General features: G+C 45.2%; 1 protein-coding gene across 1 annotated transcript in view; it reads right to left on the bottom strand.

The window, feature by feature from the left end:
- Nucleotides 1-705: 705 nt before the first annotated feature.
- LOC146868381 (F-box only protein 44-like) overlaps nucleotides 706-23,956 on the bottom strand; it is a 90,065-nt gene continuing 66,814 nt past the window's right edge. The window contains exon 6 of the mRNA XM_085609882.1: nucleotides 706-2,841. Within this exon, the coding sequence (XP_085466008.1) occupies nucleotides 2,617-2,841 (225 nt within the window). The 3' untranslated portion in view covers nucleotides 706-2,616. The remainder of the gene's footprint in view (nucleotides 2,842-23,956) is intronic.

Below are 23,956 nucleotides of genomic sequence, written 5' to 3'. Positions count from 1 at the left end.
AGATCTTGCTCTGGGTCATCCACTAACAGCCAAAAGTAAGCTACATGTGAAAGTATACAGAATTATAGATGGCCAACAGTGAATAATGGACGTTTTCAACTAGTGGTTCTGATGAAATCACATAGACAATGTGAGCGGCGTTCAGGTTATCCATGATGTCACTCAGAACCCAGAGGTGAAAAAGATCCATTAGTCACCTTTGCCCATCTATAAATGTGTGATATGTATGGCTCCCAGAATCAACTGCCCAAGATTTCAATTGCTAGACAGGGACAGAGGAGTAATAGGGCATCATAGCATGTCCTTTCATCCCTTCTTAAATGTAATCTGTCACCTACCCCACTAACCACTGTGCTTTCCGCACCCCTTCCTCTCCGAAGCTGAACAGAGAGCCAGCGCAGCGATGATGGGCTGTATGAAAGCCCTGAAAGAGCAGCTTGGAATTTCATATGAAGTATTAATAATGGAAAACGTTCCCACTGTTGCTTCGTCATAGCAGCGAGGAACCAGCTTTGGAATCGATTATTCACAGCAGTGTCCCTCTGTGACAGCCATACATAACACGCAGATTCATGCTGCAAAAATGTTCTTACAGTGAATGTCCTGACCCACATGGAACTGTGTGCGGATATATTACCATAGTTAAAACACTGCACGGATTATAATTGCAACAGCAATTGTGTAGTTTTGAGATTATACACTGAATGACTTATTTGTATTTCTTTATTTGGGTTATTTGGTTCAATAGAATGCTTCATAATAGGATGCGACAGCATGATCACAATAACAGGAAGGCACTGAGAAGGCGTGCTGAAAAAACATTATATATCACAAATAACAAGGACAGACCCGTAATGCCAGACAGAACCCAGTCCCACTGAGGAACAATCCTGATGCAGCGCGTATTGAGAGACGAAGCCTATTTTCATGTATTGGAGATCGACATTGTGATTGTTTCATGGTGCCACATATAGGGGCTAAGGAAAAACCTTCTTCCAAATAAAGACACTAGACTGATGACCCTGTCCTGATGAGACCCGCGGCTTAATTCCATATGGGTTAAAACGCCCACTGGATACCATTGCCACTCGAGTCAAGATGTTGATGTATTCATGTTGATGTTGTAGGTTATAACATGTGAATACCCTGTGTTGTTCTTGTGCATCGATGTGAACAAATGTAAATATGCATCAATCACTGTGCACTTTGTGCACTCTGCACCGACTGCACTAGAATTTGATATATGCTGTTCAATGTTGATGGAATAATACACTGCAGTTTGCAAATTGTACTAGGCCTTGTGAATCATTTAACCCCTCGCATGCGTGTGTCGGCCAACGGCCCTTGCGAGCACTACCTCCATAGTGCTGCGCACGTCTATTGGCCGACGCGGCCCCGCCCGCGCAATAGATCACCCGCACCGCAGCGGAATTTAAATCGCGGTTAACGGGTTATAGTACACTACTACACCCAGGAAAACGTTGTTTTGGGGGTAGATTTCTGGATACATTTGACCCATAGAACTATTGTGTTTGTTCTAGAAAATAAAAAGTGTACAGTACATTAAACACTGAAGAACAGGAGTTGCTTGGCAGTGAGGTTGTTCGTGACTACGAAACTATAGACCACCAAAATTAAAAAAAATAAAGAATTATTTGCCTAGGACATGATAACCTTTTTAAAATAAAGTGCGCTATATAGTGTTCTATATTTCACACATCATCCATTTCCTGGTGTGTGTGTGATTTCTTTTTTACAAATGTTACTATTACCTAATGTAATGGTCCTCACTTTACCGATGTCAGTAGGATGGAAGGCTGGATCAGCCTTGCTAGGATTCGAACACATCACTTTCTGTTGACTGCAGAGAATATCAAATAACTGATAATTTCGTTGGACAAGCAGCAAATCTCAGCATCAAGCCTTTGACCCATCAGTGGTCAAGTTGGAGTTAGAACAGTAATTTGACCCCGCCCACTCATTGAGAGAGGAGTTCCTATTGCTTTTTTAGCCTATATTTTTACATTGTAGTGGGTTAACGATGTTAGTGGAGGTAGTGGCTGTATATTTATTTGGTAAGGTAGTTCAAGTTAAATACTAAAAGGAATGCAATGAAAAATGAAGACAGGGCATGGCAGGCCAGAGGTTGTTAGTCAGTGAAGGGCATCGGGCGAGAAGGTTTGTGCAGCCTAATGTGCACTGGGTCAGGGTTTAGTTTTATAAATCAGGCTACAGCTTTAAGGCATTAAACAAAACGTATGATTTGCTAAACAGACAGTACGAGGATCTGAGCAGGTTAAAACGGAAACCAATAGAAATTTCTAAAATCATAAAGAGAAAAAAACGGATATGTGGTGATATTGTCAATAAAAATCCAGAGAGCTGGCAGCCCTCTATGCCAGTGCTTCATTTTCTGGAAATGTGTCAGCAAAATAAATACATATGATCTCCCCCATTCCTATCCAGGGAGAAAATGTGTCATCTGCATGAACCGGAGGACCAGAACAGTGGTCCCCACCTTCCGTAAAGTTGTGGTCTTCTCATCTGTGGTCGCACTGTACATAGAAGGGATCCTTTCCAAGCCTCTCCCTTTACTGTCCATTAGGGCCCGGCGGGTCAATCACCAGGCTGCTGCAGGTCACTCGCACCCCGTACCAGCCTGCCCAAAACTGGGTGTCTCGTCCACTGTGTTGAAACGTTAGGGCCCGGCGGCTCGATCACCAGGCTGCTGCAGGTCACTCGCACCCCGTACCAGCCTGCCCAAAACTGGGTGTCTCGTCCACCGTGTTGAAACTTTATGTACCGCACGCCGGGACCGTACTTCCGGAAGGTGTGAGACATCTGAAAATCAAGCAGCAGGACAATACCAGGTGAAAGGGGGTTCTACAAGTGAAACAATTGCTCTTTTTTTATTTTATTTGTATTGAAATTTTGTTCAGGCATATATATAACATAGGTAAATTTATATGTTAACACTACACAGCATTGTTCCAAGTGACATCATTATAATAATTCTGAAACACCAATACTGAATAAAAATAAGGTTCACTGCTCCAGTGCGTTTTGTCCTTTTGGAGGAAAAAAGGTACATCCGTATAATACATTATCACAATTCTCACAGTTATAGTGACTGGAACATAACAATGTCAGCTGTGGGCTAAATAAACATATAGATTTTAGGCTCATTAAATGCGGAGGGGAAGGGTGGCTATGATTGACCTTAACACTTGTTTTGAGCTACGCGGACCCATATATGTGAGGGACATTTGTGCAAAGGGGTGATTGTTAAGGCAGCTATTGGGGCGATCTGGACGGGGAGACAACTGGCACTGGACTAGAGTCATCCGGGAGGTCCGCATTATGTGCTCTGCGCCAGGTATTGAAAGGTTTCCATATGTCCCTCGGGCGAGATGCTGTCGGCATAAGGTCCCAGAATGCTGCCAGCTGCCCCTGGAAGTAAGCAATATCTCGCACCCACGCAGCCATTCGGGGGGCTCTAGGGGCACCCCAGCGTATAGCCAATCTGCGATTTGCGAGTAGTAGCATCATGGCCACCAAATGGCATTTCTCAGGTGGGATTTCCCCCATAAAGCCCAGCAGGGCCAGCTACCACTGGGGTATTTTCCAGCAACACTGCAGTGACAGCTTGAATAGTATCATACAGCTCTTTCCAAAACTCAGCAATGGGTGGGCAACTCCACGCAACATGCAGAAAGGCAGCTGCTTCACGTTTGCATTTCCACGCAGCGCAAATCAGGACGTAACCCCAGTTTGTGTAACTGCATAGGGGTGCGATACATCCTATGTGTGAATTTGAAATGGATAAGTCTCAGCTTATAGTTCGGGGATAAATATCTCAGCTGTGAGCAACAAAATAACCATTGCGCGTCTCTGGGCAGTTCTTCTAGGTCATTTCTCCATTGTATTAGTGCCTTGGGGGCAACCCAAAGGGTGTTTGTTTGCTTGAGGTTGTATAATCTAGTAATTCATCTACGAGGTGATGGTGTAGTTAATAGATGTTCTAGCGGTTTCATTATATCGGGGGGTGGGCTGGGAAAGTCGAGTGCATTGTCTTGCAAGTGGCTCGGAGTTGGAAATATAGGAATACGTTCAGGAGTGGTATTTGAGTGTCTTCCTGTTGTTGTGGCTTTGTGGGTACAGGTACCCTAATGTGGAAATGCCCATGCTGCGTGCCCGTGCTATGGAACCCTTATCATTAAGAAAGGGAAAATGAGGGTGGTGTGCAACTGAAGTGGAGGGCGTGTATAGTAGTGGTGTTCCGACACGTTTCCTTAAACCTTCCCCGGCCCAACGCAAGGTCTCAACTGTATTTATTTTGTTTGCTGATCTGTGATATGGTTTATAGACAGCTACATGTAGAGGGGTCGGATCAGCTATATCTGTTTCAATGGCCATGTGTGGCTGGAATGGGATGGGATGTATCCAGAAGTGAAGGAATTGGCCTTGCGCACCCAGTGAGTAGAGTTCGAAGTCAGGTCCACCCATTCCACCCCCGGATAGGGTGCGTTTTAGCAGGTCCCAGCTCACACGAGGTTGTTTACCGGCCCAAATTAAGGCAATTACAATAGAGCACAGGGAATTAAAAAAGGCCTTGGTTAAAGGTATGGGCATATTAGCAAATAGGTATAAACATTTAGGAAAAACTGTCATCTAGGTGATAGTAATTCTGCAAGCCAGTGACAAAGGCTGGGCAGCCCAACGTTTTGACTTGCGTTCCACCCAGTCCGGTAACTTGCCAAAGTTCATTCTCCATATTTCCTGCAAGTGTCTGCTCAACCACACCCCTAGGTACTTAACAGCACCATCAGCTCATTTAAGCGGGAATTCCAAGTTGGTTTCCAGCGGGGCATCAGTCAGTGGTAAAATAGAGGAGTTTGACCAGTTAATCTATATGCCAGAAATACCTCCATAACGAAGGACTTCTCTCAGCACAGGGTTAAGGTTTTCATCTGGTTTGCGACTTTATAATGTTATGTCATCTGCAAACATTGATATTATAAGACTCCTGTCTGTGAATCCCAGACCCCGTGTGGTGTGGTGCTGACAAATTCTGGCTGCTAGGGGCTACATTGCCACTGCGAACAGTAGTGGCGAAAGCGGGCATCCCTGCCTAGTTCCACGAGTTATATAGAATGGTTCTGTTACTAGATTATTTGCCCTGAGTCGGGCTGTGGGTTTAGTATAGAGCAGGCTTATTAGTTTGATAAAACTGGGACTAAATCCCAATCTAGGTAGAACAGTAAACAAGAAAGGCCACTCCAAGGAATCAAACGCCTTTGTTGCATCAAGAAACACTGCAACAGTGGGTAATTGGGGGTTAATTTGGTGTACCATAGCGAAGAATGTGCCTACATTGTGGGCCATTGACCTACCCGGGATGAATCCTGATTGGTCTGGACTGGCAATGAGCGGTAATAGCGGCTGCAGTCTATTAGCTATTAGTTTGGCTAGGATCTTTGCGTCTACATTGATTAACGACAGGGGTCTATATGAGTCAAATAGATTAGATGCCTTGTCTGGTTTTAAAAGGGAAATGATTGCTGCCTCCCGCATAGTCGTCGGGAGGATTCCTATCTCTAGCGACTAGGCGCCAGCACCTCTGCATAAGTCTTATAAAAATGTGGTAGTCAGGCCATCTAGCCCCAGTGCTTCTTCACCAGGTAAGATGTTAATAACTTGTGTGATGTCTTCTATTGAAAAGGTTCACCCAGGTAGGCTCTGTGGGCGTCGCACAACCAGAGTAGTTCAATTGATTCTAAATATTCACCAAGGTCGGGTGGGGTGCACTCTGCGTTGCCATATATAATGAGGAATAATATTTAGTGAGATATTTATGTGTAGCCTATTGACCTCTGATGGGGGAAGCGTCCTCGTCCAATAACTCGGCTATAAAGTGCATTAGCAAGAGTTTTGCTAGGCCTATCGCCCTCCCCATAACAGCGTGTTCTTGAATGTTTCCATAAGAATACGGTCTCCCTATCTGCCTCTTCCTCATATTCTGAGATTTTCCCCTGATGGTGGCCAGGTGCCTAGGTTCTCTAGTCTGGAAGAACAATTGTTCCGTGGATTTGATTTCTTGCTCAAGTTTTACTATAGTAGACCAAATTGAATTCAACACCCCTGATTGTTTGGAAATGCAAACCCCTCGAATCACTACCTTGAACGCCTCCCACAGCATCGAGGAGTCGTCCATCGAACCTTCATCAGTGAAGAAATATTGTGTAATGTCAGTTCTAATCTCTTCTCTGAATGCGGTATCAAGGAGTGCATGTGGTGGCAAGCACCAGCTGAATGCGTGGGTTAATGTTTGTGGTATCTTCCAGTGTAGCACCACTGGGGCGTGGTCGGATAGCCTGCGTGCGAGGTGTAGAGTGTCTATGGTCCATGGCGCAACATCGCATGTCACTAGCCAGTGATCTATCCTGGACCATGCATTATGGTGGGAAGTGATACATGTTCCCTACCTCATGGTTGGGTTCCTACTGTGCCAGATATCTGTAAGACCATGCGCAAGCATAATATTATTTAGTTGTAGGGTTGCCTTGATATGTGAGTTGCGAGTGGCACCGACTCTATCCCAGTCATTGTTAAGAGTGACATTGAAGTCCCCTCCCCAAATGATCGTGTCTCCTCCCAGTGCCGCTATCTTAGCCCATACAGTGAGAAAGAATTGTGGGTCATCCACATTTGCCCATATATTGCCAATCAGGTGACCTTAGTTGTCATAAGGGTACCCGTTAAGTTGATATATCTTTGCTCAGGGTCTATCTGTATTTGTGTGGTTGACCAACCAAGGCCACGCCTGATCAATATCGAGACTCCCTGGCGTAATTAGAGTATGGGACCGAGTGTATCTCCCCTCAATATCTATTCTTTAGGTTAGGGTCAGAGTCGTAGTTCAGATGAGATTCTTGGAGGAAACATACATCTATGCGGTGCATACTTAAATATGTGTGTATCAACAGTGCTTTCTTAAAATCATTAAGCCCACAGACGTTCCAAGTGAGGAATTTGGTCTCAGTCATTTATCAGTAAATAAGGTGTGTGATATGTGTTACTGTAAGAGGAGCGCACAATAGAACATCATAGATTAAATAAGCATTGACATAGCCAATAGGTCTCGCCTTTGGGACCTTATAAGTGTTTATTAATCCAGCACAATATCCTTGGTGCAACATCAACTGTTGCGTGGCTAAACACTTATAAGGTCCCAAAGGTGAGACCTATTGGCTATGCCAATGCTTGTTTAATAGCAAAGCGATCGCAAGAACTGTTCGGATCGAAACTAATGAAATATATTAATACACAAACTATCCTAGCTTTGAAAAAGCCCCAGGCCTGCACACCATTGAGGGGCGAAACATATGTTAACAGTACATGGCAAAAAGAAAGCAAAAGAACTGATGTGAGGCAGCCAATACACATGAATTAATAAGCCAAACCAACATAGTGAATGCACAGTATATTTCAGCAAGCGTGACGTAGTCAGAAAAAGGTAATTAAGGGTCCTAAAACTGACAGATATTTGTCCGGCCCGACCAAAATGGTACACTTAGGAACAGGTCGTGGGCATTAGGGAGAGGGCTGGCAAGATGACCTCCTCTCGTGAGGCTCCCTCCAGCAGCGGGGGGGGGGGGGGAGGGGAGAATATTTATCAAAATGCTCCAGACTGCGCTGCCATCTGCAGTTAAAAAGTACCACCGATATGAGGGGCAGTCTCAGCACGCACCTGCTGCGCCTACAATGGTGACGTTCTAGGGCGAGGATTGGAAGCGTGACTGCAATCTCACCATTCGTGGCTGGCTCAGACGGTGAGGTTGGAGCTGCTACCGACTTGGGCACGAGCAGTGCCGAGCACTGTCGGTGCTTTGGGTGGCAGCGGTTGCTGAGGCTGATGCAGTTCGGTACGTGCCCTTGGGAGAAGACAAAATATAGACTGGAGGTGCCCGCTGGAGAGTACAATATTGAGGTTGGAGACTCCTGGTAATCGCAAGGTGAGGCCCTGCTGCGATACAGCAGAAACGCGGTAAAGAGCGACTGGGAGTCTCGGACCTGTTTGTGCCCTCCCATGCAAAGAGCATTGGAAAAGGGGGAGAAGGCAGGATACGGGGGCTTATAGACATTAACCAGGGTACACCTGCAGCGCTTTGACGCTATCGCAAGTAGGCGGGCAACCCAGGCAGCCCGCGCCTAAAACTAATGCGTTGTGACAATCTCTGAAGCGACGGCAGGGATAGAGGTCGGAAAGGAGTGAGACAATGGTGAAAATGGAGAACAACAGTCCTGCAGAGGCCCCAGACAGCCACCGCAGGACGACGAAACACCGAGCGGCCCCCAGAGCAACGATGTCAGACCCTGCCAGGGACGGGGTAGCATTAAAAGCCCTGCTATGAGTGATGCAGGAGTCCCTAGACTTCAAAGTGGACACTCAAACGTCCTTATGGAATCCAGCACTAAATAAACAAGCGCGGCCGCAAAAAGCACGAAAGTGAAAGCTAATAAGAAAAAAAAACAGATGGCCCCTGCGCGCGCCGTCTCTATGGAATCCAGCACTAAATAAACAAGCGCTGCATCAGTCGTTGCTGGAGACATCTATGAGAATTATCAGGAAATGCGAGGCTACAAAAGTGAAAGCGACCGCCGTCTGTTTACAATTAACGAGACAGGCAAATGGAAACAAGTGCGGACGCGATAATTCGAAACAGATGGCGCTGCTGCTCGCTCCCGCAAGGTGGATGCCTTACATGGACGAGTGCTCATTTGAAACAGTGCAGTACATGCACGAATTACACAAAAAGTACAGACCGATTCCAAGAGGTCATCTCCTAAGCAGCGCTTGCGCACTGCGCTAGGCTTGACCTACAAATATACAGTATTACCATGTTTTACACTTAGTGAAAAATAGAAGCTAAAATAATCCTTATGAGAAACCAAGGTGCTTTTCACTTCATGTATATGCTGTGCAGTTAAGGACCATGCGCCTGAATATATAATGTCCCCCCGTCCCACCCCCCACCCACATCAACCTCCCAATTAGGTTGTGACTCATGGCCACCCTCCCACCCTTGAAGAACCCTTTGAACAAAACAAAAGCAAATGGGAGATCTCCTTGTGGGGCTTGGGACGCCGGCTATAACCTGCCATGTGGCAGGGTGACCAGGCTTTGGCGTGTGATACGCAATCTGCCAAAGGAAAAGCTTGCACCATTAAATAACCATGAGAAGTAAACCACATTCTGTTACAGTCGAAATAACTAACAACATTATAGTGATTAATGCAATTATAACCAAACTTGTATAATACAATGCAGAGCTACTTAATCGGTTTATCAATCATTGTCACTCAGCTTCTATTCTGAAGCAGCTTGTTGTGAGGAATGCGAGGGCGATTTCCTTGCACCTATGTGTTCGGTGTACTTAAGGGCTGATTAAGCGTCTGTGAAGAATTGCGACTTTATGTCGTATGTGGTTTTAAGCTTGGTTGGGTAGAGCATAGCATATGAAATCAAAGCAGTCTGTAGGATGCGTTTCGCTGGCGTGAGCTCCCTCCTTGCTGCTTGGACAGTAGATGTGTAGTCGGGGAAAAAAGAAAGGGAGTTTCCTTGATCAGTTATAGGGCTCTTGTCCCTTGCTGCTCTGAGAATGGCATCCCTGTCCCTATAGTTCAGAACGCGTGCAATTATTGGACGCGGCGTTGCTCCTGGCGGGGGTCTAAGGAACAATGCGCCCTCTCTACGATCGTGACTTGCGAGACTACTGGCCTGAATAAATCACGCAGTAGGTCTTCTATGTATGGTTCCATTTTCGGGACGGCAGTTAATTCCGGCAGCCCAATAATATGTAGGTTGTTGCGCTGAGAGCGTGCCTCCAAATCTTTATTTTGAGCTACCATCACAGCCAATACTTCTTCCATGTTAAGGATTTGCGTTCTGGCTTCTGCATTAGAGTCTTGGGTATCCGACAACCTGTTCTCTAGAGTGTCAAGCCGGCTCTCGTGAGTGTCTACACGTTTTTTGACTATATCAAGACTTGAGGCAAGAGCGTCTATCTTGTTGTACACTGTTTTGATACTGGAGCGCACGTCCAGCAAGATAGTGAGGATGTCTTCCTCCGGTTGCGCCACGGGTTCTTTGGGACCTTGGGCAGGGCCAGCGTTATTCGTCTGGGTTAGGCGTTTGTTTTCAAAGGGAAGCTTCGCCTGTTTGGGGTCTGTCTTCCCTATTGGAAGGGTAGTTGTATATACAGAAGATAGTAATGGAAGACTTAGACGACGTGGGGTCAATACAGGGTAACAGCACTACTACAGTGTTCTCGCTTATATTTGTGTGGCTCAGACTGCTGTATCTACTGCATTAGCTGTGTATCGTGCAGGGTTTAGTATGGGCCCCAAGCCTGTGTTGCAGTAGAGTGCGCACCACGCACCTCAATGGGGGGGGGGGGGGGGGGGGGAGAACCTGCAACCGTGCAAGGCAGTGGGTAGAGACTAGTGCCAATTACCAATTATCATCAGAGCAGGACCGGAACGAGTGGCACTCGTGTTCCAAAATCGGGCCCCCACGCCCATCACTGGAGCATAGGATGCGTGAGAGGCGGAGGCAGAGTTCCCTCGCTCACCCGGGCGCCTAATTTAGCACTGCAGCACATCAGTGGTTCAGCCCGATTGGGAGCTGCCGCAGCACGGGCCTAATTACACCACCTACCACAAAGCAGCCCCCATGGTGTGGTATACTAGATGGGGTCCAAGCCTGTGCAGCAGGAGCGCGTGTGGCCCCGCACCGTCCCAATCCCCCGGCCCACACTCACCGCACCTCACTGCAGTGTCTGGTCTCCTCTTCCCTCATGCCAGCTCATCCGATGCGTCTCGCAGTGTGAAACAAGGGCTCTTAACATAAATGTGGGTTATTTACAAGTTGTTCCCCCATCCTCTTTCACCTCTCCCAAATCGGAAATTTGCATCACACATTACCTCTCACCCCCACCAAACCCACAACCACCTGTATCTTCTTTTATCCACAAACTCTTCTCCACTCCTTTACTCACCTCTTATCTCTTCTTTCTCAACACCTTACTCCCCCCCGTTTGCACCTCAATCTTGGCCTTCAGTTCTCTGAATCCCACCTTACCCTACCCACCATTCGTCCTGACTCTCATCTCCCATCCTTATCGATCAGCTCTCCTCCTCAGCTTGTCCCTTCTACAACTTTCCACAAAAAGCTGCTCTATATCTCTAATTCCCCCGTTTTTCCTGTTTTTTTGTAGCACCATAATCTACCTGTCTACAATGCGTTTGGACACACTGCACTCCTATTCATGGTAAACCTCTACTATCCCTATTTCAGGCAGACTCAGTCATTCACTCTGTATTGCCTCTTCCCCCTCCTCATACTGTTACCTTAACTCAATATCCGTCCACCCCTTTATAATCTCCATCAGCCAACCTCTAGCTCACCAGCATCCTCATCAATGCAGGATTCATCAGTAAGAAACAGTACCACAAGAACTTTCAGCTAATTCATCTAATTGCCTTGACCTCATCTTCATCACAGCATCATGAGCGGGAGATGACTCTACCCATATCCTCCATGAGAGTTTATCTGCTAAATACAAAATACACACTTGTAACTAACTGCACAGCCAAGAACTTTGTGGAATGGGTTAACTCAAGTACAGAGGTACCGTTAGCATCACCTATTTCACTGTGTTCTCAGATGCAAGTTATTCCTAGAAAGATGCCCACTAGCTAGATGTTACATCCTGCTGAGCTACGTATAGCCTCTGTGAACTCAACTTTTCCCACCATGGCGTTATGGATTCATCAATGATATTTCAAATGTTTATCTTTTTTGTTGTGCTTACAGACATTTCTTATTTGATTTGCCATTTTATTTCTGGTGTCATCCAACTGGGTTTCAAGCATTATGTTAAGTTGTGGAGTTCTTGAGTCGGATTATGATGTCAAGGATGGGTGTTAGCTAATGGTGGAACTGCTGGACTGAGATCCTTTGTTTATTAAGTAAGGAATAGGTTCCGTTTTTCAATGAACAAATAGTTTTGTTTTTATAAAGAACATTGGCAGAGGACGTCATTGGAGGAGAAGATACTTAGAGGATAAAATATATGATACAATGAAAGGTACAGGTAATGTGGTCAGTTTAAGTCAATGTGATGAGGTAGGAAAAGGCACATATTGCTTCAGGTGTGTATTCAGCTTTTTGGGGAGGGCCAGAGATCAATTCATATGTTTCAGAGATTGTAGAGTGGATAGCAGGCTGCTAGCTAAAGACAATCCAGGTTTCTCAAAGGACACATTTAGGTTTTGCACTACGTACACAGAGGTTAGGAAGTTTTAATGATTCTGAGACATTCTACGCAGCATTAGGCAAATGCAGCACTGGGTGGCGGAGTTTTGTATACAGAAGTTATGATGAGAACAATAGTGTAACGGGAACATTGGGCAAGAAGGGATTTGCATTCACGAGTAGCAAATTCTAGAGTAAGATCTGTAGGTAAGGAATTTCTGTGAATGACAGCTATCCCTCCTTCAGTATTTTTAGTGAAATGATTTCCATTGAGAATTTTGCGGCCTGCATGCATGGCTTAATTCCTAAAAGGAAAGCAAAACTACTGGTTAAAATGCAATTTGCCATTGGCTAAGAAGGCAACATTGGGTGGATATATTATATAGGACATGTCATGCAGAAGCACTGTGCATGGACTGTGTGTATTGCAAAAGGATTTTAAGTAGTCCCCATTTAGGAGTGACAAGCATGTGTAGTCATGTTTTTCTCTTTACATTCTGATACTCAAGTCAAGTCAAAGTCAAAGTCCACTTTATTCGATTAATTAAAATCATAAAAGTATTCTACAACAAATATCATACATTCATATATCTTAAGAACCAGATTAAAACAGTATTAAACAGTAGGTGGATTTTAAAAGCAAGTTAAAAAGGCATTATTTACACAAAATTCATTACAGTTTGCACTCAACACTACAATAAACATGAATTCAAGTATCTATCCTCGTCTGTGATTCCAATCTTAACCTTGATCTCTTACGTCTAACAGATGCAGCCAAAAAGCTAGCAGTGCAATACATAATTACAGGGGAATGCATCATCTGTAAATATAACAACGCAGGCTTGTACTGCGTAAAACCCAGCTCCTTCAGAATTGATTTTAAATATCGGGTACGAGGTTCGTGATAAAAAGAACAGAAGAACAGAAAATGGGCATTATCCTGAGTGGAGAAACCATCGCATTTGCATGGGGACGATTCCTCGAGCTTACACCAGTCTTTCTCGTCCCGCAGAACCATATAAATTTGGTTAAAACGGAATTTGGACAGTAGCCACCCATGAAAAGAATTAGTGACCACTGACAAATAAGGAGCCAACTCAAAAGATGGGGTTATCAATACATGAGCCCTCACAGAGGGTTTACATAACTCATCCGCTTCACGCTCGGCCATACGTAATCTGATGAAATTGGTCTTCACCCACAGCAAATCAGCTTTGCACAGGGATTCTGGACTATTAAAGATTTCAGGGCGTCCCAAATGTGCGGCCATAGATTCAATATATGACAGCCACTGAATATCCCTCCTGTGATCTAATATAAGACAGTCTTTGATTATCCTGTGATTAAGGCTGAGGTTCGGGTTAAGCCAGAGCTTGATCCACATCAAGAGTGGAGCTAGATTAATTATATCTAGAATATAACCCAAACCCAGCTCAAGGTGTAAAGAGTGAGTGGCAGTTGACTGGGGTAGTCCCAACAGAGAACGAAGAAATTTGTTTTCCTCTGTCTGAATGCATTTAGAATTAACATAACCCCAGACTGCAGCCCCGTATCTAGCGATCGCGGCTGTCTTGGCTTTGTAAACGGCCAGGACAGCCTCGATTGGTTTCCCCCCCAATCTCTTAGTAAACCCCAGGATTGCAGAATATGAGCTTCTCACCGCATTCGCTTTAGATGTTAACTGCGGTGTCCAAGTTCCCCTTTGGTCAAAAATCACTCCCAAGTATGTAAAAACTTTCACACTTGTAATCACCTCTCCATCGCAAAAAAAGGTTTTTTCTTTAAGTTTACCACATCCTACTGACATAGTGTGTGATTTGTTCTTGTTAACCACCAGGTCAAGACTGGACATAAAGTTGCCGAAGGAGTCGAGTAACTTTTGCAGGGCAACTGGGGTCCTGGCTATTAGCACCGCATCATCGGCATAGAGGAGCACCGGAATTGGTGCACCCCCCATGCTCGGGATATCCTTTGAGGCAGCCGTTAGGTCATCCTCCAAAGAGTTCACATATAGCGTGAACAACATTGGCGCCAATATACATCCCTGACGGACCCCTCTATTTGATCTAAAACTCTCGGTACACCTTCCGTCAGTGGTCATTCTGATGCGGGCCCTCAGGTCTTTATGGAGCTCCGCCAGAAAGTGTACCAAGGAACTATCGAGGCCCATCTTCAGGAGCATTGCCCACAGCTTAGATCTATTAACAAGATCAAAGGCTGTGGACAAGTCCATGAAGCCAAGGAATATACTTCCCCCTTTTGCTCTGGTATATTTAGAAATTATGAGGTGGAGATTGAGGCATTGATCCTCTGTACTCCTCCCTGACCTAAATCCGAATTGTGCCTCGGACAGGATGTTGTTCCCCTTGGCCCACACGGATATTCTCGCTAGGACAACCTTTCCTAGGATTTTTACCGAGGAGTCCAGCAACGATATTGGTCTGTAGCATTTCGGGTCTCCTCTCTGCCCTTTTTTAAATATTGGCACAATTGTAGCTAAAGACCAGGTCTGAGGGAATCCCACTGCGGCAGAGGCATTAAAAACTTTTGTTAAAATATTGGCCCAAAACAGCGGATTTGCCCTAAACATATCCGCTGGCACTCCATCGGGGCCCGGGGCCTTGCGTCCTGCTGTCTCCTCTATAGCTCTAAGTACCTCAATTGTATCAAATCTCACAGGCTCCAGGGGGATCTCAATAGTAGGGATTGTGAAAGGTTCCAGCTCCCTATTACTATCATAAATTTTTTCAAAATGCCGAAGCCAGTCCTCCTCTGATATGTTTAGTTCCAGCACTGAGTTTTGGTCGCCTGAAAGTAAGGGGGTGTTAATAATTGACCAAAACTTAGCGCTGTTTTTTAGGGTGGCTTTATCCATTAAATCTTCCCAAGCTTTACTCTTTAGTTCATTTTTACGCGAATTAGTGGCCGTGGTAAAATCCTTTCTTAGTCGCGCCACTGTCGCTTTGTCCCTTGGGCGAGTATTGAGGGCTTTCTTAAGGCGGTTGTGTGCTTTGCTACAATTTTTATCAAACCAGCCTTTCACCGATTTATGTTTGCCCCCCTGACCTTTAGCTGTGAGGCAAATGGACACAAACCGGCAAATACCTTCAAAGGAAGATATAACCTCCTTGCTCCCAGTTAACGGCTTGGCACACACATTTAGCTCTTCAGAAACTGAGGAGGATAGAGTTAAGAAAAAGTTGTCCGGTACAACCATCTCCCATTTAATTCTTCTCCCCTGATCCTTATCCTTTACAGGCAATATAGACCGATGGAAGACAGCTGATTTTAACAGGAAGGAGCTATTCACTAGCTCCAACCCCACAGGATTATGGTCACTCATAGGCATAGCAATTGCATTATATGAAATCACATAATTCAGAAAACCTCTTGAAACAAAAATAAAATCAATTATCGAGTCACTAGCCCTTCCCGTATAAGTGGCAACCCGTGTACTTTTATCGTAGAATTCTGGTTCATTCAGCTCATTTTCCCGTAATACATTTTCGAGCACCAGACCCTTCTGTGTATGTTCTAGGTGAGGGGGGGACACGCTATCTGGCCCATCTTCATCCACTAGGGCACAATGTGAGCACAAATGAACATTAAAATCGCCCATTAAAATAAATCGACACAAAGTGGATTGTTTGTCTCTATAAAGACTTAAAAAGTCTGATAACCATGTAAAATGCACAGTTTCTGGGTGACCGTTCGGTGCATTATAACAGTTAACGAGAAGCAATTTACAACCATCCTCTAATATTATCTCCAATACGAGGAAACTATTCTGATACTCATAAAATAAGTTTCTCCATGCTAATTCAAGGCTAAAAGAAGAAGTGAATGCTCTTCTTGAGCTAACATGGGTCCTTGATGTCATGCTGAGAATCAATCAATCTTTTCTCAATCTCAGTAAGCGTTAGGACCAGGAGACCTAGGACCGCATCCTGAAAAAAGACTTTGGAAAGTATTTTTGATTGCATTTTTCCCAGTCACTGACATGCCTCTTTGTCCCCCACAACCCTATGCTCAGCTGAGTCCCATTACCACACTGTGGAATGCTCACTCTTGCCCTCGCCTCCACTGCAAGATGATCACCATTCTAACTCATATCAAATGACTGAGAGCAGAGCTACTATCTCTTCCTCAAAGACCCTAGGGCATCACCACATGGGTGTCAGAACAAAGGTGAGAATGATCGAATTTTAATTTTTTTGGGCAAACTCTACTTTGCTCTGTCAGGGTCTGTCATTAACCACAATGTGTTTAAGAAAATACAGGATATTTTGTAGCCAGGTGGGCCACCACAATTTTTCTCATGCATTCACTCTCCACATACCACCCCTACTACCATAGCAGTGCATAACTATTCACAAGAATGAAAGGTCGGAGGGCTCTCTGGCCAAAAACTCTACACTCTCTATGGGATGACTTGTGGCACATGGCATAAAAATGTAATCTTTTGCAAATGAAGTGCCATGTACCTCAGAAGAATAAGAGTATGGCCTATGATTACCCAAGTTTCATCCTCCACACATCTCTTAGGCCTACAACCGCTGCAAATGAAACCAAAAAAATGGATTTAGAATCGCTCTCTGGTCGTGTGCATTTGACCTATCTCATTCAATCTCTATCACCTCATTAATATCCCCCACCCATCATGTTGTTGTCAGTGGTCAGTGGTTTTAGGTAGGGGTGGCCGACGTCCTTATTTGCTTTAATAAATGGTAAGCAGATGCAAAACGTCAGACAATTACTGCAGTTTCTCTCGATTTCGCACCCACTGGGCCCAGGAAGAATATACAGTGCATAAAAGCAAGAACCTATCCATAAAGCCTGCCTTCTAGAGTGCCACGTGGACCTTATAGGCAGGAACCGCACACTGGCTGCCTTACCGGGGAAATTGCTTTCAAGTGCACTGTTAGGGTTCCAGGCAATGTATTTACCTTAATGTAGTAATATGTGAGGCCCCTCACTGTGCACCTAAAATCAAGTGTTGTTTTAGGGCCCCACCTCTGAAGCAGAGGTGGGGCCCTAATTCTAGCCACTGGTGAATTTAAAAATATTGTGAGAACAATTTCTTCAGCCCTAGTTTCAGCCAACAGGCCACACAATTTGACATGGTCTCAATCACAATTGTAAGCGAGGCATATATATATATATATATTAAAAGTTATTTTTATGAGGCTACACGTACTCGTAACCATATGATTACCTTATCAGGGTCTAGCCAATTCTAAGCCGGCACAAATGGAAGAGCTTTAGAGCACATACTGGCACACCCCTTCACCCCCTTGTGAGGGCAGCACATGCTTTCCCTCTCCCACTGCAAGGGCATCCACCACCCAGTGAGTCTTTCCTGGAATGAGACCAGGCCAATCTCATGCTTTTGAAGGGATTGAGTGGCTATTTAATGTTTTTTCTCTAAGACCATTTACATTCCAGGTTATGACTCCCCAGATAAGTGGAGCTCTAAGACTTTCATTATCCACTGCCATCCCAATGTGCATTTAAAACAAGAAGTAGCTCTGACACCCACACACTCTCTAACCACAAACCACCTCCAGTCAAACCAGCATATGCGGCAATCCAGAAGCTCTCCAACATAACCTGCCAACCTGCTGGTGAAACATGGAACACAAACAACAAGTGAGTCGTTTGTACCCAAAGTTTAGGACCTACCTATGGCAGTACGGAAGAACAGGCCTTTATGGAAATAGATTTTGAGGCCTCAGCCCAAGAATGTATGAGTCACATACATGTCGTTGTCCTTGGGGCCACCTCAAACAACACTGTCATGAGGAGAATGGGAAGAAAGCCACCCTGTGGTCGACCTGAGCTAGCAGCCATGCTAACCATGCCTAGCACCACCGAAGACTTTCAAACAAGCCTGCTAATCTACGCATCTGAAGACAATTTGATGTCTGTGAAACCTACTATCAACAGGACGGTCGCTAAATAAGAATGAATAAAGACTTTCGCACAATTCTAATTATTGAGCGTAGCTACAGCTGACATCAAATGCAAAAAGAATGCTTCACAACCTGTGCGCGCCCCCGCTGTGGAGGAACTATGACAATGATCCCGGTGTCCCTCTACTGTGCTGTTGAATCAGGCATTTTCAAAAAACAAAAGTCTTGAGATGCAAAACTATAACTAAAGAACAACTACTCAATCGGGGTTCTCTATTTGACGTGAACTAAACAACCACAAAAAGGCCAGGGATCTCCGAGGAAATATCGTAAGAAGCTATTGAACACACATTATGCATCCATCCATTAAGCGGAGGCAGAGCTCAGGGGTGCTCTCAGAATACGTCTGAAACAAAACCAGAAGCAACATCAGTGCCTAGAGCATACGAATACACACTATCGGACTCCCTTGCTTTTAGAAAATCCAGACCGAATTAAGACACTTGTCATTTATATTTCCCCATCTAGCACCACCATTACCAGGACAATCCTCCATGGATGGATTGGTCTACAGCCTGTGGGTAAACTCCAGTCACTAAATGAGGGCTTGAAGGAATAAGGCTATGATATATGTAGTGCAGACACAGTGACTTCACATGGTGGTACAAATTAAAACATCATTGTTACTCAGATTTTGAAGCGGAGGCTGAGGTAGACAGTAATGGTAGAGAGACTCCAGTGGTTATGAAGGTGGTGTATTTTAAGCAAGAGGGAAAATGCATGTTTAATGTGAAGATCCCTTGAAGTACTATGATCTTTGACCCGCACCAGATAATCATCCATTCTCCACTATGTGGTGAGTTAGGCAGCATGTGGCAGACAATGTGGATGCATGACTGTGTAAAGAGGTAAGAACAAGGGTCAGACCTGAGTGTCACAAGTGTCCTAAGCCAGCTTTGCATTCAAGGGGGTTGCAGACTCGTAATGTGCAAGGGAAGGTGTCACACTTTGTGTTGAATCACGGTAATGAACAGCACAAGGGGCTAGAGTGAGGCGTTAGAGCACGCCAGGAGTATTGGGGTAATGGGCTGGGCCTGCTTATCACGGCTTTGGCTTGGCAAACTCCAGAATTGTATTGGAGACACTTCAAGAATATGGAATAGAATAGAATTTCTGGAGTTGCCAAACCAATTATATATCCATAAGTTTGGTGCATTTAAAAGAACCACAAAAGCATGGTGCAGACATACACTGGAGAAGTGTTTCTCAAGTGAGCACGAGACCGGTTCTTTGGAGTTATTTAGAAGCAACACATTTTTAGCAGAGAAAAAAAGACAAAGGAATGAGGTCACTTATAAACTTAAGACACACACATTGTTGTATCACCTTTTGAAATTCCATTTGCCAAAGGATACTACGAGAGCACATGCTTAGAACACAATAACAAGCACTGGTAAAGCCAATGTGTCACACCTTTAGGATTCACTGGCTTTATCAATGATTTTTGGCCATGCTGTACAAGATCGATAATGCTGTACAGCATGACTAAAGAGGATTACTAAATAACCTATGATATGGACCAATGAGTCATTTTATAGGCGGGTACAAGCATGTGCCTACAAAATGATGCAGGCACTTTTTTAAATTTTATTCGGAGATCCAATTTGGATCAGCAAATAAAAAATTTGCAAAGGCTTTTTTTTAAAAACCCGATGGGGCTGAGGAAGCAACACGGAGTACACAGGGGAGTAAACAACACGAGAGAGAGCAACAAGGAGTGTGGGAGTGAGGGGAAAAAAAGCAAACGGGCAAGAGAGAGAGCGAGAGAGCAACTTGGAGCACACAGGTGAGAAAGTAATGAAGTGAGGAGAAACACTTAAGGTTGGGAGCAAGGCGGAGGGAGGAAACGGAGAAGCCTCAGACGACAGAGAGCATCACAGAGGGGCCGATTACGTTTCGGCCCGTAAAGGCTCTTACCTGTGGTCAGAACCTTTAGGGCCGCATTGTATTGGCCACTCGGTTTCCTGTCTGACCGCCTCATTATGTTGGAGGAGGTTGGAAAGAAAACCTGGCAGCCATTCTGGCTGGCTTCCAACGGGCTTGGAAAGCCCGTCTGCCAGTCAGAAGCCAGCAAGAAATCTCTAGGGCAGGTCTTTCCGCCCTGAAGATTACTATCAGGGTTCTCCCTAAAGTAGTAGGGCCAGAACAGACAGGGTTTGTGCCCAGCAGGTCCTTAACCAGCAATCTCCGCACACTGCTTGGCACCATAGCGCACATTACCCCAAAGGTTAGGGTCGCGGCCCTGTTCATAGACATCGAAAAGGCTTTAGATTCAGTGGAATGGAGGCTTTTTATATGCTGTCCTACGTAGGGTGGGGGTTGGGGATATTTTTCTGCAATTAATAGAAGTACTATACGCGCAGCAGCTGGGACAGGTGAAGATTAATGGTAGGTCGTCCCACACAATCGCAATAACTAGGGGCACAAGACAGGGTTGTCCCCTTTCCCCTCTACTGTATGCCTTGGTGGCGGAACCTTTAATGTGTGCAATACATGAATATCATGCTTATCGTGGTCCTTAAATTATAAACTCACTATAGCGGCTTATGCTGACGATACTCTATTGTATGTTCGTAACCCCAAACAAAATTTGGTTCCAATGTTACAGGACGTTGAGCAATTTAGTCACCACTCAGACCTACATATAAATTGGCATAAATCAATTGTATTTCCATTTACGGCTGCTACCCCGCAAGTGCAAACCACTTATCCTCTTGAATGGACTACGGAGCCGGTACGTTATCTGGATATAAAAATTCACACGGATGCAGAGATGGTGTTATCGGAAATTTATGGGTGTGCAGTACAGAAACTCACAGAGGCTGTAAAAAAATGGATCAAGCTGCCGCTATCTCTAATCGGCAGGGTCGCTTTGACAAAAATGGTGGTGCTCCCACGTTTTCTATTCCTATTTGCTAATATACCCATCAGCTTACCACAGTCCTTTTTCCTTACCCTGCGCACCCTGCTGACACGATTGGAATTGGCAGGGAAACAGTCACGTGTTAAGTGGGATATTCTAACAAAGCCATACTCAGAGGGTAGGCTGAACGCACCTGACATGGAACGGTACTATAGGGCTGCTCAGACCCTACATGCCTTTTGCTGGATACATGGTCCGGACAATCTGCCACACTACCTTATAGAGAAAAGGAATATGCTACTTACCAGTATGCATCTGTTCTTGGCATGTAGAGCTGCAGATCTATACACTGTGCATAGATCGCCATCTGGTGTTGGGCCCGGATGTTTGCAGTTTGTTTTTCCTCTTGGAAAGTCTTTGGGAGTCACGAGGTCGGTGACTCCTCCTCTGGTTAGTATTGCGCATGGGCTTCGGCTCCATCCTCAGATTGTTTTTCGCCAGCAGGGAAAGATGGAGCGTAGTAGTAACAGTAAAGAAACCCATGTGTATTGTATCTAAATAAGATAAGACTGGAACGGATAAAGGTAGCCGGGGAGGCGGGTGGGCGTGTATAGATCTGCAGCTCTACATGCCAAGAACAGATGCATACTGGTAAGTAGCATATTCCGTTCGAGGCATATGAGCTGCAGATTATACACTGTGCATAGATTATATAGCAGTACCCAACCCTAGCGGCGACCACCGGCATCCGTTGCAGTTGTCTGAAACAGTGTTTTTAGTACAGCTTGGCCCACACTAGCTTGTTGCTTGGTTTGCACATCTACACAATAATGTTTTGTGAAGGTGTGTGGTGTTGACCATGTCGCTGCTTTGCAGATGTCATCTAGTGGTATGTTCCCTAGGAAAGCCATAGAAGCCCCTATCTTCTTTGTAGAGTGGGCTTTAGGGGGAACCAATAGCGTTCGTTTTGCTTTGTGGTAGCAAATCTGTATGCATTTTACAATCCACCTAGCTATCCCTGATTTGGAAATAGGGTTGCCTTTGTGTGGTGGGGAGAAGGAAACAAATAGCTGTTTGGTTTTCCTGAAAGGTTGTGTTCTCTGGATGTAGTAAAGTAAAGCCCTTTTAACATCCAGTGTGTGTAAGGCTCTTTCTGCAACTGATTGGTGTTGCGAGAAAAAGACTGGTAATTCTACCGACTGGTTTAGATGGAATGGAGAAATGACTTTGGGTAGAAATTTGGGATTGGTGCGGAGTTCAACCTTGTTGTGATGCATCTGAAGAAAAGGTTCCTGTATAGTGAGTGCTTGTATTTCACTAACTCTTCTGAGGGAAGTGATGGCCACTAGAAAAGCTGTCTTCCATGTGAGGAATTGAAGCTCGCACTTATATAATGGTTCGAAAGGGGGTCCCATTAACCGTGTGAGGACTATATTCAAGTTCCAAACAGGTGAGGGTGGCACTCTGGGTGGAATTACTCTTTTGAGGCCTTCCATAAAGGCTTTGATGGCAGGCACTTTGAAAAGTGAGAGGTGCTGCCTGTTTTGTAAATAGGCAGCAATTGAAGCAAGGTGTAACCGAATGGAGGTATATGCTAGGTTACACCTTTGTAAATGGAGTAAATAACATATAATGTGTTGTATGGATACATTTAAGGGATTGATTGTGTTGTTGTGGCAGTAAATAACAAATCTTTTCCACTTTGCTGCATAGCAGGCCCAGTAGTAGGGTGTCTAGCTTCCCTGATAATGTTCATGCAATCAGGGGGAAGGTTAAGGTATCCAAATTCTAGGACCTCAGGAGCCAGATCGCAAGGTTGAGCTGAGCTGGGTCCGGGTGCCTGATCTCTCCATGGTTCTGGGTTAGGAGGCATGGTGAGAGGCGTAGCTTTTGGTGTGGTACTACTGAGAGTTCCAGCAGTGTGGTGTACCACGGTTGTCTGGCCCATGTTGGAGCTACTAGGATTAGAGTTAGGGAATGCTGCTTCCGCACCACTAATGGAATTAGTGGGAGAGGTGGAAAAGCGTATGCAAATTTGTTTGACCAGTTCATCCATATCGTATTGCCTTCGGACAATGGGTGTGGATATCTGGCGGCGAAGCTTGGGCATTTTTTGTTTTCGTGGGTGGCGAATAGGTCTATGTGTCGATGCCCCCACTTCTGAAAGAACGGGTGAAGAACCTGTGGGTGAAGTTCCCACTCGTGGACCTGCTATGTCTGTCTGCTCAGCAGATCTGCCACGGTGTTTTGTACTCCTGGGACGTGTTGGGCTAGGAGAAAAATCTTTTGTGGAATTGCCCATCTCCATATGCTCTGTGCTAACTGAGAGAGCTGTGGAGAGTGTGTGTCCCCCTGTTTTTGAATGTAGTACATGGCAGTCATGTTGTCTGTGCGAATGAGGACTGCCTTGCCTGAAATCTGCGCCTGGAAGGATTTTAGGGCAAGGAAGATCGCCAGTAACTCCAGATGGTTTATGTGGAGTAACTTCTGTTGCGGCGTCCATGTGCCCTGTGCTGTGAGATGTAACAGATGAGCTCCCCAGCCGGAGAGCGATGCATCTGCCTTTAGGATTATTTGTGGGACCGGGTCCAGGAACGGTCGACCTCTGGAAAGGTTTGTGGTGTTCCACCACTGCAGAGAGCGATGGGTGCGACCGTCTACCAACACCAGATCTGTCAGTTGTCCCAGGGCCTGGTTCCACTGGCGCGCCAAGCACTCTTGGAGTGGGCGCATTTGGAGTCTTGCATGGGGCACTATAAAGATGCAAGAGGCCATCATCCCTATGAGCTGCATAAACACTCT

Source organism: Triturus cristatus, chromosome 1_2, assembly GCF_964204655.1.
Source record: "Triturus cristatus chromosome 1_2, aTriCri1.1, whole genome shotgun sequence".
Taxonomy (NCBI): Eukaryota; Metazoa; Chordata; class Amphibia; order Caudata; family Salamandridae; genus Triturus; species Triturus cristatus.
Note: the sequence above shows the minus strand (reverse complement) of the source record. Positions and strands in the feature narration are given on the sequence as shown.